Raw genomic sequence first — 12961 nt, forward strand, 5'->3', positions numbered from 1 at the left:
TTTCTGCTTGTTGCTGTAGTCCGGTGAGGATGTCAGCCACAGACACTCCTCCTTGCAGTACAGGCTGATGAAGCCAGAAAGAAAGTCACGGTTCTCATAGGACATCTGCAGAATGCAAAAAAAGGAAATTTAAAAAAACATGAAAAAAGTTAAACTATTCTGGTTAAATAAAGTTTGTTTTCTAGTTACTGGTGTGAGTTATCTGAAATATGTAGTGAGAATACATTGGTGTGCAGGGTGCAGCAGCATAACGGTGGGATGTGGGTTGCAGTGGCACAGCATAATGGCGTTTAGAGCGCGGCCGCATTGGGGCTTGCAGTAGTGCAGCGTTTTGGGCAGGGGGCCTGTATAATCGTGGGTAGAGCAGCAGAAACGGTGGGCAGTGTTGTTAAAAAAGAATAATAGTCATTGAGGTATATGCAATAGCGGGCGAATCGCGTCATTAGATCCGCCTCTGTATAATTCGCCCGCTATCGCCAGCCGCAGCCCTGTCGCCGGGACCCTGAATTCTCAATATTCAATGAAAAACTGATTCGCCCCTCCCGCAGGCGGATTACGGCCAATCGGCGAGTAGTGGGCGTACTGAATTCGCCTTCCCGCCTAAAGCAGCCCTTTATTAGGGCTTGTTTGCTGCATGTGCTCTGCAGCCATTTTGTGAACCTGCAGAGAGGTGTGAGGAGGAGCAGAGCTAGCAATTTGGTTGTTTGCTGTGGATATCGTTTGGACACCCCAGCAGGCTTTATTCCAGGACAGTCAGGAGGATTCCTGTTACCCCGGAGCAGAGCCATTTTAGGAGCTTTTACTACATTTGTAGGTAAGTACCACATGTGTGTCTGGTGTTGCATGTATGTGTTTGTGTAGTGGGGGTTGCCATGAGGTGTACATGGGGTGTTTGTGCATGTGTGCATGTGTGCAGGTATGTGTATAGCCCCTTGCTTGTGTTGCTGCATTTTTTGGGGGAGACTTGTGTTTTGGGGTAGTTTTTCACGTTTTTTTTTTATTCTTTAAATTACTTTTTCGGGTCTTCTATTAGCATTGGTGTACCTCCTGAGGGTGCTGGGATGCTTTCTGGCCATTTTGGGGTGATTTGGAGCAAGTTGAGTCGACAGCCAGGTTGACATGTGCTGCTGATTGTTTTTCAAACATGTGTTTTCCCGCCTAATTTTGCTGTGGGGTGCCTCCTGAGTGTGTTGGGATGCTTTCTGGCCATTTTGGGGTGATTTGGAGCAAGTTGAGTCGACAGCCAGGTTGACATGTGCTGCTGATTGTTTTTCAAACATGTGTTTTCCCGCCTAATTTTGCTGTGGGGTGCCTCCTGAGTGTGCTGGGATGCTTTCTGGCCATTTTGGGGTGATTTGGAGCAAGTTGAGTCGACAGCCAGGTTGACATGTGCTGCTGATTGTTTTTCAAACATGTGTTTTCCCGCCTAATTTTGCTGTGGGGTGCCTCCTGAGTGTGCTGGGATGCTTTCTGGCCATTTTGGGGTGATTTGGAGCAAGTTGAGTCGACAGTCAGGTTGACATGTGCTGCTGATTGTTTTTCAAACATGTGTTTTCCCACCTAATTTTGCTGTGTGGTGCCTCCTGAGTGTGCTGGGATGCTTTCTGGCCATTTTGGGGTGATTTGGAGCAAGTTGAGTTGACAGCCAGGTTGACATGTGCTGCTGATTGTTTTTCAAACATGTGTTTTCCCGCCCAATTTTGCTGTGGGGTGCCTCCTGAGTGTGCTGGGATGCTTTCTGGCCATTTTGGGGTGATTTGGAGCAAGTTGAGTCGACAGCCAGGTTGACATGTGCTGCTGATTGTTTTTCAAACGTGTTTTCCCGCCTAATTTTGCTGTGGGGTGCCTCCTGAGTGTGCTGGGATGCTTTCTGGCCATTTTGGGGTGATTTGGAGCAAGTTGAGTCGACAGCCAGGTTGACATGTGCTGCTGATTGTTTTTCAAACATGTGTTTTCCCGCCTAATTTTGCTGTGGGGTGCCTCCTGAGTGTGCTGGGATGCTTTCTGGCCATTTTGGGGTGATTTGGAGCAAGTTGAGTCGACAGCCTGGTCAACATTTTGTGAGGGGCAGCCATTTTGTGAGGGGCAGCCATTTTGTGAGGGGCAGCCATTTATACATGTATGTATTTTTTTTTTATAACAGAGATGTCAAGGGACAATCAGACCCGATCCGTCCCTTCCCCCACCCCCTCGGATCTATCCCTGCATAGCAATGAGGAGTGGGAGCCAACCCAGGAGGCGGATGCGACCGACCAGGCATCTAGTGACCAGCCGCGGTCGTCAAGGGCCCATGAGAAGTCCAAGAAAAAGCCTAGTAAAAAGGTACTTAACCACACCTGCAGACACAAATAGCATCAAACTTTACCCACTGTAGTTTGTGCAATGCCATGCACACCTACTGTAATAGGTGTGCAATGCCAGGGATACTGACACTCACAGGTACATCCCGATCTTATTTAAAAATAATTTTTTTTTTTTTTTAATCCCTAAAGGCAAGAAGCCAGCCAGAGGAGCAGTCGGAGGAGGAAGCCTCTGGTGAAGATGCAGGACAGAAAAAGCCGCGTGGACCCAGATACACTGAGGCGGAAAACTGTGTCCTAGTGGATTGCGTCGACAGGTCCTACGACGTTTTGTATGGACCAAGGGCACAGAAAACAGCATTTAAGGTAAAGCGGAACATCTGGGAATCCATCGCCAGTCAAGTAACTGCAATTTCTGGAAACCGCCGGAGCACCAGAAATTGCTTGAAGCGGTACAGTGATTGCCGCAGACAGACCAAGAAGAAGATGGGGATTCAGCGCCGACATGAGACAGCTACGGGAGGTGGCCCGGCTCTCAATCTGAAGTGGCTACCCTGGGAGGACGTTATTAGAAGGCGCATGAACCCTGCCATGGTCGAAGGAGTTCGCGGAGGTGTGGACTCCAGCCGTCCTGCTGGCTTTCCCGAGGAGGAAGAACCGCCCAGAAGACGGAGGAAGGCGGGAGACCAGCCGTCCAAAAGGAGGTCTGATGGTAAGAATACTTTCACATGAGCTGTAGTTCCCTTTAAAATTTTTGTATGTGCTAATGTGCTTTTTTTTTTTTCAGACAGACCTGCCCAGAGGACATCACCTGCGCACAGGACATCGCCAGCGCACGGACCGTCACCTGTGCAGCAGGCATCGGCAGCAGCGCGCGGACCATCAACTGCGCCGCAAGCATCGCGAGCACACAGATCGTCACCTGTGCGCCACAGTTCGTCATCGCGCAGTTGGTCACCTGTGCACCAGACGACGTCAGCGCACAGACTATCACCTGTGCGCCAGACACCGTCGGCGACCACACCACAAGATGGGCGCCAAACTACAGCTCCTGCGCGCAGGCCATCACCAGATCGTCTTCTCTCCTGGAGCTCTGGGACTATGACTAAAGAGCCTCAAGACACAACCCTTGTGGACCCATCACCCGATCTGTTTGAGTCTACAGGGTTAACTGACGAAACTTTTCTTGGGTTTGAGGACAGCCGTGCAGATGTATCCAGCCAGACCCTTGAAAAGTCTTCCGAAACGAGGACAAGTGGAGCTCCTGGAGCAGCGGCATCACAGGATGGAGAAGGTTTGTTTTTTGTTTTTTTTTGTGGGGGGGGGGCAGCAGTTGTGTAAAGTTTATTAACTTTTCCAAAAAAATTATTTTGCAAACAGTGGTGCCACGAACCAGCAGCGGACTAGCTTCGGGGATTGGTTCGTACTTCAGGCCGGATCTCCTCCTACAGGAGTCGTCAGAGGATGGCGAGGTGGAAGTGCAGGACGCTCCAGTTGCTACATCCCTGCGTGAGTAAATTGAATTGTGAGCCTTCAAAAAAATGTATGATGAATGTGTATAATATTGTCTAATTTTCTTTTCAGCTGCCCAAATGCATGTGGTGGCAGACATCCAGGAAGGGCAGAATCCCTCAAATGTTCAGAGGGTTCACACCCTGGCATCAGAGATTGGGACACGCCAGGATACATACACAAATGTTGTGGGAAGCAGACTGGACAACATTGAGAGGACAATGGAGAAAATGTCCAACAGTCTACATGAACTGCAGAAGACTCTTTCCGACAGCACGGCCACAATACTACAGATCATACTTGAAGATCATAGGGAGAATAGGAACGTACTTAACATTATGTCCGATTCCTTGGTCAAGCTTGTGGAAAACACCACATGTTTGGCAGAAAGTAATAAGAACATGTCGGATAGTCATCGACACTCCGCTTCCAGCCAACAGGTCATGGCAACCACACTGCAGATGATCTATGAAAAGCTCCCAGTACCAGCTCATCAACACGCTGGTGATCCACCATATCCGCCGTCGCAAGCCACAAGGACGCATCGTACCCTTCCTCGAGTCCCATCCCAGTACAGTCAGTCACAGATGTACCAGGGATATACAGGGATGTACCCCACCCCCCAGATGCCTCCACCACCGGCCGCACAATCTTCAGCAGCATGTGCACCGAGGGCCAGTCAACATACTCCCCAGCCTCCCAGGACATCCACGCCCTATCAGGGGGAAGAAGAGGATCCGGACAGACTTCCACCATAAACCCGGTCGTATTATTTTATTTTCTTTAAAATGTTTTTCATGTATCCCTGTCTTCCCCTCCCATTAGTTTGTTGTTTTTCTTACTATTGTTTTTTCTTTGTTGGCCTTCCCCACCCGTGACCGGGTACTACCAAGGAGCTTTGTGTAGGCATACATGCGCGGGCATGTATGCGGGCGCGTGTGGTAACGGATGAAAGCTCCTTGCGGCTACATGTATGATGGGCCAAAGAGCTATTCTGATACCCCCTTTTTCTTCCAAAAATCCTTTTTGTAATGATGTACAGTAGACTTTCATTGTGTGAATTTACTATTCACTAGTCTGTGTTTTTTACTTATTCATAGGATTGATGAGGAAAAATGAAGTGGACGGCATAAGTTTGTGTTGAGCGTACCAAGGTGAGTAGAACCATGTTTAATTCAAGAAACTTTGAACCGCATGCCTTTGTAGAACAACACCGCCCAGCAATGGGTCATGCTGGGCTGTGTTGTTCCACAAATGTTAGCGTGTCAAAGTGCTGACCACTGACGCCACTCTTTCACTTTGAACCGCATGCCTTTGTAGAACAACACCGCCCAGCAATGGGTCATGCTGGGCTGTGTTGTTCCACAAATGTTAGCGTGTCAAAGTGCTGACCACTGACGCCACTCTTTCACTTTGAACCGCATGCCTTTGTAGAACAACACCGCCCAGCAATGGGTCATGCTGGGCTGTGTTGTTCCACAAATGTTAGCGTGTCAAAGTGCTGACCACTGACGCCACTCTTTCACTTTGAACCGCATGCCTTTGTAGAACAACACCGCCCAGCAATGGGTCATGCTGGGCTGTGTTGTTCCACAAATGTTAGCGTGTCAAAGTGCTGACCACTGACGCCACTCTTTCACTTTGAACCGCATGCCTTTGTAGAACAACACCGCCCAGCAATGGGTCATGCTGGGCTGTGTTGTTCCACAAATTTTCATTGAAAAAAAATGAACATGAATTTAGTGTGTCTTTACTTTAATATACTTTTTTTTTCTTTTCCCCACAGATATCTATATACACAAGAAAAGAATGTAAAGAAGAACAAACTACTTTTTTGTTTTAATTAACTTTCAAACTTTATTAAAAAAATTTTTTCTTCAATAAACTTTTAAAAATAGAAGTTTCCTGTGGTTTTTATTAAAATTTGTAATGCAGTTGAATTGTACGTAAGTAGATTGCCCAGGGAACATCAGGGGAACTGTCTCTTCACATCCACGCCACTTAGGAAGGATACACCGGAAGACCTGTGGAAGAGAACAGTATGAGCTACCAGATGTGGGTAATAGTGTCACCCTGGGGCTGAAAAAAGAGGTACATACAACAGTCCACACAACACAAGCGGGGAACAGTGGGTCCAAATGCAACTCTCCTGCACTTGCATCACTACACATCCAAACATTCCCCGCTCCAGCATTGCTGTTTCAGGGAATGTTTGGATGTGCAGTCTTGCAAATGCCGGAGGGCTGCACTTTGGACATGCCAGGGTGATTTTGGACAAGGGAGTTTTGTTGGTCAATTGCATCTCACCTGAGGGGGTTGTCTGCTACATGGCGGAGGGTCAGGTCCACATCACCAGTAGGGTCACCCATGGAACATCAGGTGAAATGTCGTGTCTCCTCACATCCACGCCACTTGGGAAGATACACCGCAGGACCTGTGGAAGAGAACAGTATGAGCTACCAGATGTGGGTAATAGTGTCACCCTGGGGCTGAAAAAAGAGGTACATACAACAGTCCACACAACACAAGCGGGGAACAGTGGGTCCAAATGCAACCCTCCTGCACTTGCATCACTACACATCCAAACATTCCCCGCTCCAGCATTGCTGTTTCAGGGAATGTTTGGATGTGCAGTCTTGCAAATGCCGGAGGGCTGCACTTTGGACATGCCAGGGTGATTTTGGACAAGGGAGTTTTGTTGGTCAATTGCATCTCACCTGAGGGGGTTGTCTGCTACATGGCGGAGGGTCAGGTCCACATCACCAGTAGGGTCACCCATGGAACATCAGGTGAAATGTCGTGTCTCCTCACATCCACGCCACTTGGGAAGATACACCGCAGGACCTGTGGAAGAGAACAGTATGAGCTACCAGATGTGGGTAATAGTGTCACCCTGGGGCTGAAAAAAGAGGTACATACAACAGTCCACACAACACAAGCGGGGAACAGTGGGTCCAAATGCAACCCTCCTGCACTTGCATCACTACACATCCAAACATTCCCCGCTCCAGCATTGCTGTTTCAGGGAATGTTTGGATGTGCAGTCTTGCAAATGCCGGAGGGCTGCACTTTGGACATGCCAGGGTGATTTTGGACAAGGGAGTTTTGTTGGTCAATTGCATCTCACCTGAGGGGGTTGTCTGCTACATGGCGGAGGGTCAGGTCCACATCACCAGTAGGGTCACCCATGGAACATCAGGTGAAATGTCGTGTCTCCTCACATCCACGCCACTTGGGAAGATACACCGCAGGACCTGTGGAAGAGAACAGTTTGAGCTTCCAGGTATGGGTGATAGTGTCACCCTGGGGCTGAAAAAAGAGGTACATACAACAGTCCACACAACACAAGCGGGGAACAGTGGGTCCAAATGCAACCCTCCTGCACTTGTATCACTACACATCCAAACATTCCCCGCTCCAGCATTGCTGTTTCAGGGAATGTTTGGATGTGCAGTCTTGCAAATGCCGGAGGGCTGCACTTTGGACATGCCAGGGTGATTTTGGACAAGGGAGTTTTGCTGGTCAATTGCATCTCACCTGAGGGGGTTGTCTGCTACATGGCGGAGGGTCAGGTCCACATCACCAGTAGGGTCACCCATGGAACATCAGGTGAAATGTCGTGTCTCCTCACATCCACGCCACTTGGGAAGATACACCGCAGGACCTGTGGAAGAGAACAGTATGAGCTACCAGATGTGGGTAATAGTGTCACCCTGGGGCTGAAAAAAGAGGTACATACAACAGTCCACACAACACAAGCGGGGAACAGTGGGTCCAAATGCAACCCTCCTGCACTTGCATCACTACACATCCAAACATTCCCCGCTCCAGCATTGCTGTTTCAGGGAATGTTTGGATGTGCAGTCTTGCAAATGCCGGAGGGCTGCACTTTGGACATGCCAGGGTGATTTTGGACAAGGGAGTTTTGTTGGTCAATTGCATCTCACCTGAGGGGGTTGTCTGCTACATGGCGGAGGGTCAGGTCCACATCACCAGTAGGGTCACCCATGGAACATCAGGTGAAATGTCGTGTCTCCTCACATCCACGCCACTTGGGAAGATACACCGCAGGACCGGTGGAAGAGAACAGTTTAAGCTTCCAGGTATGGGTGATAGTGTCACCCTGGGGCTGAAAAAAGAGGTACATACAACAGTCCACACAACACAAGCGGGTTACAGCGGCCCAAATGCAACCCTCCGGCACTTGCATCACTACACATCCAAACATTCCCTGACCAGCATTGGTGTATCAGGAGGGAATGTTTGGATGTGCAGTCTTGCAAATGCCGGAGTGCTGCACTTTGGACATGCCGGGGTGATTTTGGACAAGGGAGTTTTGTTGGTCAATTGCATCTCACCTGAGGGGGTTGTCTGCTACATGGCGGAGGGTCAGGTCCACATCACCAGTAGGGTCACCCATGGAACATCAGGTGAAATGTCGTGTCTCCTCACATCCACGCCACTTGGGAAGATACACCGCAGGACCTGTGGAAGAGAACAGTTTGAGCTTCCAGGTATGGGTGATAGTGTCACCCTGGGGCTGAAAAAAGAGGTACATACAACAGTCCACACAACACAAGCGGGGAACAGTGGGTCCAAATGCAACCCTCCTGCACTTGTATCACTACACATCCAAACATTCCCCGCTCCAGCATTGCTGTTTCAGGGAATGTTTGGATGTGCAGTCTTGCAAATGCCGGAGGGCTGCACTTTGGACATGCCAGGGTGATTTTGGACAAGGGAGTTTTGCTGGTCAATTGCATCTCACCTGAGGGGGTTGTCTGCTACATGGCGGAGGGTCAGGTCCACATCACCAGTAGGGTCACCCATGGAACATCAGGTGAAATGTCGTGTCTCCTCACATCCACGCCACTTGGGAAGATACACCGCAGGACCTGTGGAAGAGAACAGTATGAGCTACCAGATGTGGGTAATAGTGTCACCCTGGGGCTGAAAAAAGAGGTACATACAACAGTCCACACAACACAAGCGGGGAACAGTGGGTCCAAATGCAACCCTCCTGCACTTGCATCACTACACATCCAAACATTCCCCGCTCCAGCATTGCTGTTTCAGGGAATGTTTGGATGTGCAGTCTTGCAAATGCCGGAGGGCTGCACTTTGGACATGCCAGGGTGATTTTGGACAAGGGAGTTTTGTTGGTCAATTGCATCTCACCTGAGGGGGTTGTCTGCTACATGGCGGAGGGTCAGGTCCACATCACCAGTAGGGTCACCCATGGAACATCAGGTGAAATGTCGTGTCTCCTCACATCCACGCCACTTGGGAAGATACACCGCAGGACCGGTGGAAGAGAACAGTTTAAGCTTCCAGGTATGGGTGATAGTGTCACCCTGGGGCTGAAAAAAGAGGTACATACAACAGTCCACACAACACAAGCGGGTTACAGCGGCCCAAATGCAACCCTCCGGCACTTGCATCACTACACATCCAAACATTCCCTGACCAGCATTGGTGTATCAGGAGGGAATGTTTGGATGTGCAGTCTTGCAAATGCCGGAGTGCTGCACTTTGGACATGCCGGGGTGATTTTGGACAAAGGGAGTTCTGGGCAATCCATCTCACCTGAGGGGGTTGTCTGCTACATGGCGGAGGGTCAGGTCCACATCACCATTAGGTCGCCCATGGTAGAGTTGGATAAAAGGGTCAAATATTTGCGGTAACCAAACAGGATAAAACAGGGGGGAACAAACTGTATAAACACGGCCTGGGGATACACATCAACAGGATGTAAAACTCTGTAATAGATAAATGAAGAGGTTTTTTTAAAAAAAAAACCAATGTCAGTTTACACGATAATACAAATGTTGTCAGTATACTCACAGGTAACTGCAAAAAAATTTTGTATCACTGTCCGCCGGGAATCCTCTCCTTCGTCCATACCCACCGGTAGAGCAGAAGACCGGTTCCCGCGTAGGAAAGCACTACGACGAAGAGTCACCGGCAAACGGTTTGCGACACATATGTTGTGTAAAATACAACATGCATTTACCATGCCGCAAACCTTCGACGGTGAGTACAAAAGAGCACCGCCGGAAGTGTCTAAACATCGAAACCGGCTTTTAAGTACACCGAAGGCACGCTCAATTATTCCCCTCGATGCAATGTGTTTCTCTTGGTAACGTTTTTCTGCTCTACCAACAGGATTAGACAATGGGGTCAACAGCCACGGTTTGTTTGGATAACCCGCATCGCCTATAGAAAATATAAAAAAAATGTTAGGTACTTGTAAAAAATAATTTAAAAAAATATAATAAAATAATAAAAAAATGAAAATACATACCTAACAGCCAGCCACCAGGCATGTTTCCTGTTTCGAACTTGTCAAACAGCGATGACTGGCTTAGGATGAAGGAGTCGTGAGATGATCCAGGAAATCCCACAAAAATATTCAAAAATCTCATATTTACATCACAGACCGCCTGCACGTTCAGGGAATGGAACTGTTTTCGGTTCCGAAAACATTCCTCTGAATTACGTGGCGGTCTGATCTGCACGTGGGTACAGTCAATCGCGCCCAGCACATTGGGAAATTTGTATTTGTTGTAAAAGCCTAATTTGATCTCACGACATTCGCTGTCCGTCTCTGGAAATGTGATGTACTGGATCGTCAATTTGCGGAAAGCCCTAATGACTTGGGTTATACAGCGCGACAGAGTCGACTGAGAAAAAACGCATGTTTGAGACAGTGTAGGCTGGAATGTGCCTGACGCCAAAAAATGTAACGTCCCCAGCAGTTTCTGAAAACCGCTGATTGCACGATTTGACCGTGCCCGAGGTTCCAAGTCGGCCTCCAACAGAGCGTACAGCGAATATATGTCGCGAGTCGATAAGCGATAATTTTGTATCACCTCGAACTCGCTGAGATCCTCCAGTTCACGCCTAGTGCGATACTGGCGTGGACGTGGAAATGAAACCCGCAATACTGGCTCACCCAATGCAGACATTTGCTGACCTGGATCCTGATGTTCATCTGCACTTTCTTCCTCCATCAAGCTTGCAGCCAGCATGAACAACACAATCTGGTCAGAAAAAGGCTCCATCATTGTAGTCAGTACAAAAATAGGAATGTGTTTTAAAACGCAGGGATTTTCCTAAAAAAACGATTCCACAAGAGAGCTGACTGTAATGGCTCCTTCTCCCTGTAGTCTCAAACCCAGGAGTGAGGAGATAGGAGGGGCTTTGCAGAAGTGTATCCTGGGTAAAACTGTGGAATCATGGGTAAATTTCCCTCAGGAGATTGAAGAAAAAAATATTCCTTTAAAAAATCAATTAAATAATACTTGTGAGTCAAAAAAAGACAAACCAAGTAGATAATCCTTCAAATATAAATAGATATGCTACTAGCAATCCTCAAATATCCCAAAAAATGATGTGCGAATTTGCGGTCAAAAAGTACTGCAGGCGAATTTCCAAACTTGAATTGAATATGCTTGAGGCGAATTGCAGCATCTGTACCATTGCAGAAAAGTCGAATGCGGAAAAAGTCGAATTGACAAAAGTCGAATTTTGAAGGTCCGTTTTTTTGCGATAAAGTACTGCACTGCATAGGCGAATTGATTTTTTGAGGCGAAAACGTTCCGGAATTCGACTTTTTCTGAAATTCGCCCGCTATTGCATATACCCCATTGGTGGACAGTGGCGCACTATAATGGCGTTTAGGGTGCGACCGCATGGGGCTTGCAGTAGTGCAGCATTTTGAACAAGGGGCCTGTATAATCGTGGGTAGAGCACCAGAAACGGTGGGCAGTGTTGTTAAAAAAGAATAGTATTCATTAGTGGCCAATGGCGCAGTCTAAATAAGATTTTACACCTACCGGTAAATCTTTTTCTCGTAGTCCGTAGAGGATGCTGGGGACTCCGTAAGGACCATGGGGATAGACGGGCTCCGCAGGAGACATGGGCACTTTAAGAAAGACTTTAGATCTGGGTGTGCACTGGCTCCTCCCTCTATGCCCCTCCTCCAGAACTCAGTTAGAGAAACTGTGCCCAGAGGAGACGGACAGTACGAGGAAAGGATTTTTGTTAATCCTAGGGCAAGATTCATACCAACCACACCAATCACACCGTATAACTTGTAATATACTACCCAGTTAACAGTATGAAAACAACATAGCATCAGTCCAAGACCAATGAAAACTATAACATAACCCTTATGTAAGCAATAACTATATACAAGTCTTGCAGAAGTAGTCCGCACTTGGGACGGGCGCCCAGCATCCTCTACGGACTACGAGAAAAAGATTTACCGGTAGGTTTAAAATCTTATTTTCTCTTACGTCCTAGAGGATGCTGGGGACTCCGTAAGGACCATGGGGATTATACCAAAGCTCCCAAACGGGCGGGAGAGTGCGGATGACTCTGCAGCACCGATTGAGCAAACAGGAGGTCCTCCTCAGCCAGGGTATCCAACTTATAGAACTTTGCAAAGGTGTTTAAACCCGACCAAGTAGCAGCTCGGCACACCTGTAGTGCCGAGGCCCCTCGGGCAGCCGCCCAAGAAGAGCCCACCTTCCTAGTGGAATGGGCCTTGACCGATTTAGGTAACAGCTTTCCCGCCGTAGAATGTGCCTGCTGAATCGTGTTACAGATCCAGCGAGCAATAGTTTGCTTTGAAGCAGGGGCGCCAATCTTATTGGCTGCATACAGGACAAACAGTGCTTCTGTTTTTCTGACTCTAGCTGTTCTGGCCACGTAAATTTTCAAAGCCCTGACCACATCAAGGGACTCGGAATCCTCCAAGTCACGCGCAGCCACAGGCACCACAATAGGTTGGTTCATATGAAAAGATGAGACCACTTCTGGCAGGAATTGAGGACGGGTCCGCAATTCCGCTCTATCCATACGGAAAACCAGATAGGGGCTTTTATGTGATAAAGCCGCTAATTCCGACACTCGCCTAGCCGAAGCCAAGGATAATAACATGACCACCTTCCAAGTGAGATATTTCAACTCCACCGTTTTAAGTGGTTCAAACCAGTGTGACTTAAGGAAACTTAACACCACGTTAAGGTCCCAAGGCGCCACCGGAGGTACAAAAGGAGGCTGAATATGCAGTACTCCCTTCACAAAAGTTTGTACTTCAGGGAGAGAGGCCAATTCCTTTTGAAAGAAAATGGATAAGGCCG

The 12961-nt window shown here is 48.2% G+C and overlaps 2 protein-coding genes across 3 annotated transcripts; one reads left to right on the forward strand and one right to left on the reverse strand.

Annotated features, from left to right (window-relative positions):
• Positions 1-357: 357 nt before the first annotated feature.
• On the forward strand, positions 358-5712 carry LOC134948589 (serine/arginine repetitive matrix protein 1-like). Its single transcript, XM_063936667.1, has 7 exons — positions 358-814; positions 2144-2322; positions 2493-3012; positions 3088-3594; positions 3681-3809; positions 3885-4966; positions 5599-5712. The coding sequence occupies exons 2-6, from the start codon at positions 2146-2148 to the stop codon at positions 4568-4570; spliced, it is 2019 nt and encodes a 672-aa protein (XP_063792737.1). The 5' UTR covers positions 358-814; positions 2144-2145; the 3' UTR covers positions 4571-4966; positions 5599-5712.
• On the reverse strand, positions 5643-11074 carry LOC134948590 (putative nuclease HARBI1). 2 transcript variants are annotated; one of them, XM_063936669.1, is made up of 10 exons: positions 10117-11074; positions 9657-10028; positions 9399-9571; positions 8991-9172; positions 8581-8707; positions 8171-8297; positions 7760-7941; positions 7350-7476; positions 6120-7121; positions 5643-5836 (listed from the first exon to the last, which is right to left on the reverse strand). In XM_063936669.1, coding segments are annotated over exons 1-3 (1137 nt in total). In that variant the 5' UTR covers positions 10880-11074; the 3' UTR covers positions 5643-5836; positions 6120-7121; positions 7350-7476; positions 7760-7941; positions 8171-8297; positions 8581-8707; positions 8991-9172; positions 9399-9569. The 2 variants fall into 2 exon arrangements, with proteins under 2 accessions (XP_063792739.1, XP_063792738.1); XM_063936668.1 differs by having other exon boundaries at positions 8171-8352.
• Positions 11075-12961: the final 1887 nt, after the last annotated feature.

The sequence above is a fragment of the Pseudophryne corroboree genome, chromosome 8 (assembly GCF_028390025.1).
Source record: "Pseudophryne corroboree isolate aPseCor3 chromosome 8, aPseCor3.hap2, whole genome shotgun sequence".
NCBI lineage: Eukaryota > Metazoa > Chordata > Amphibia > Anura > Myobatrachidae > Pseudophryne > Pseudophryne corroboree.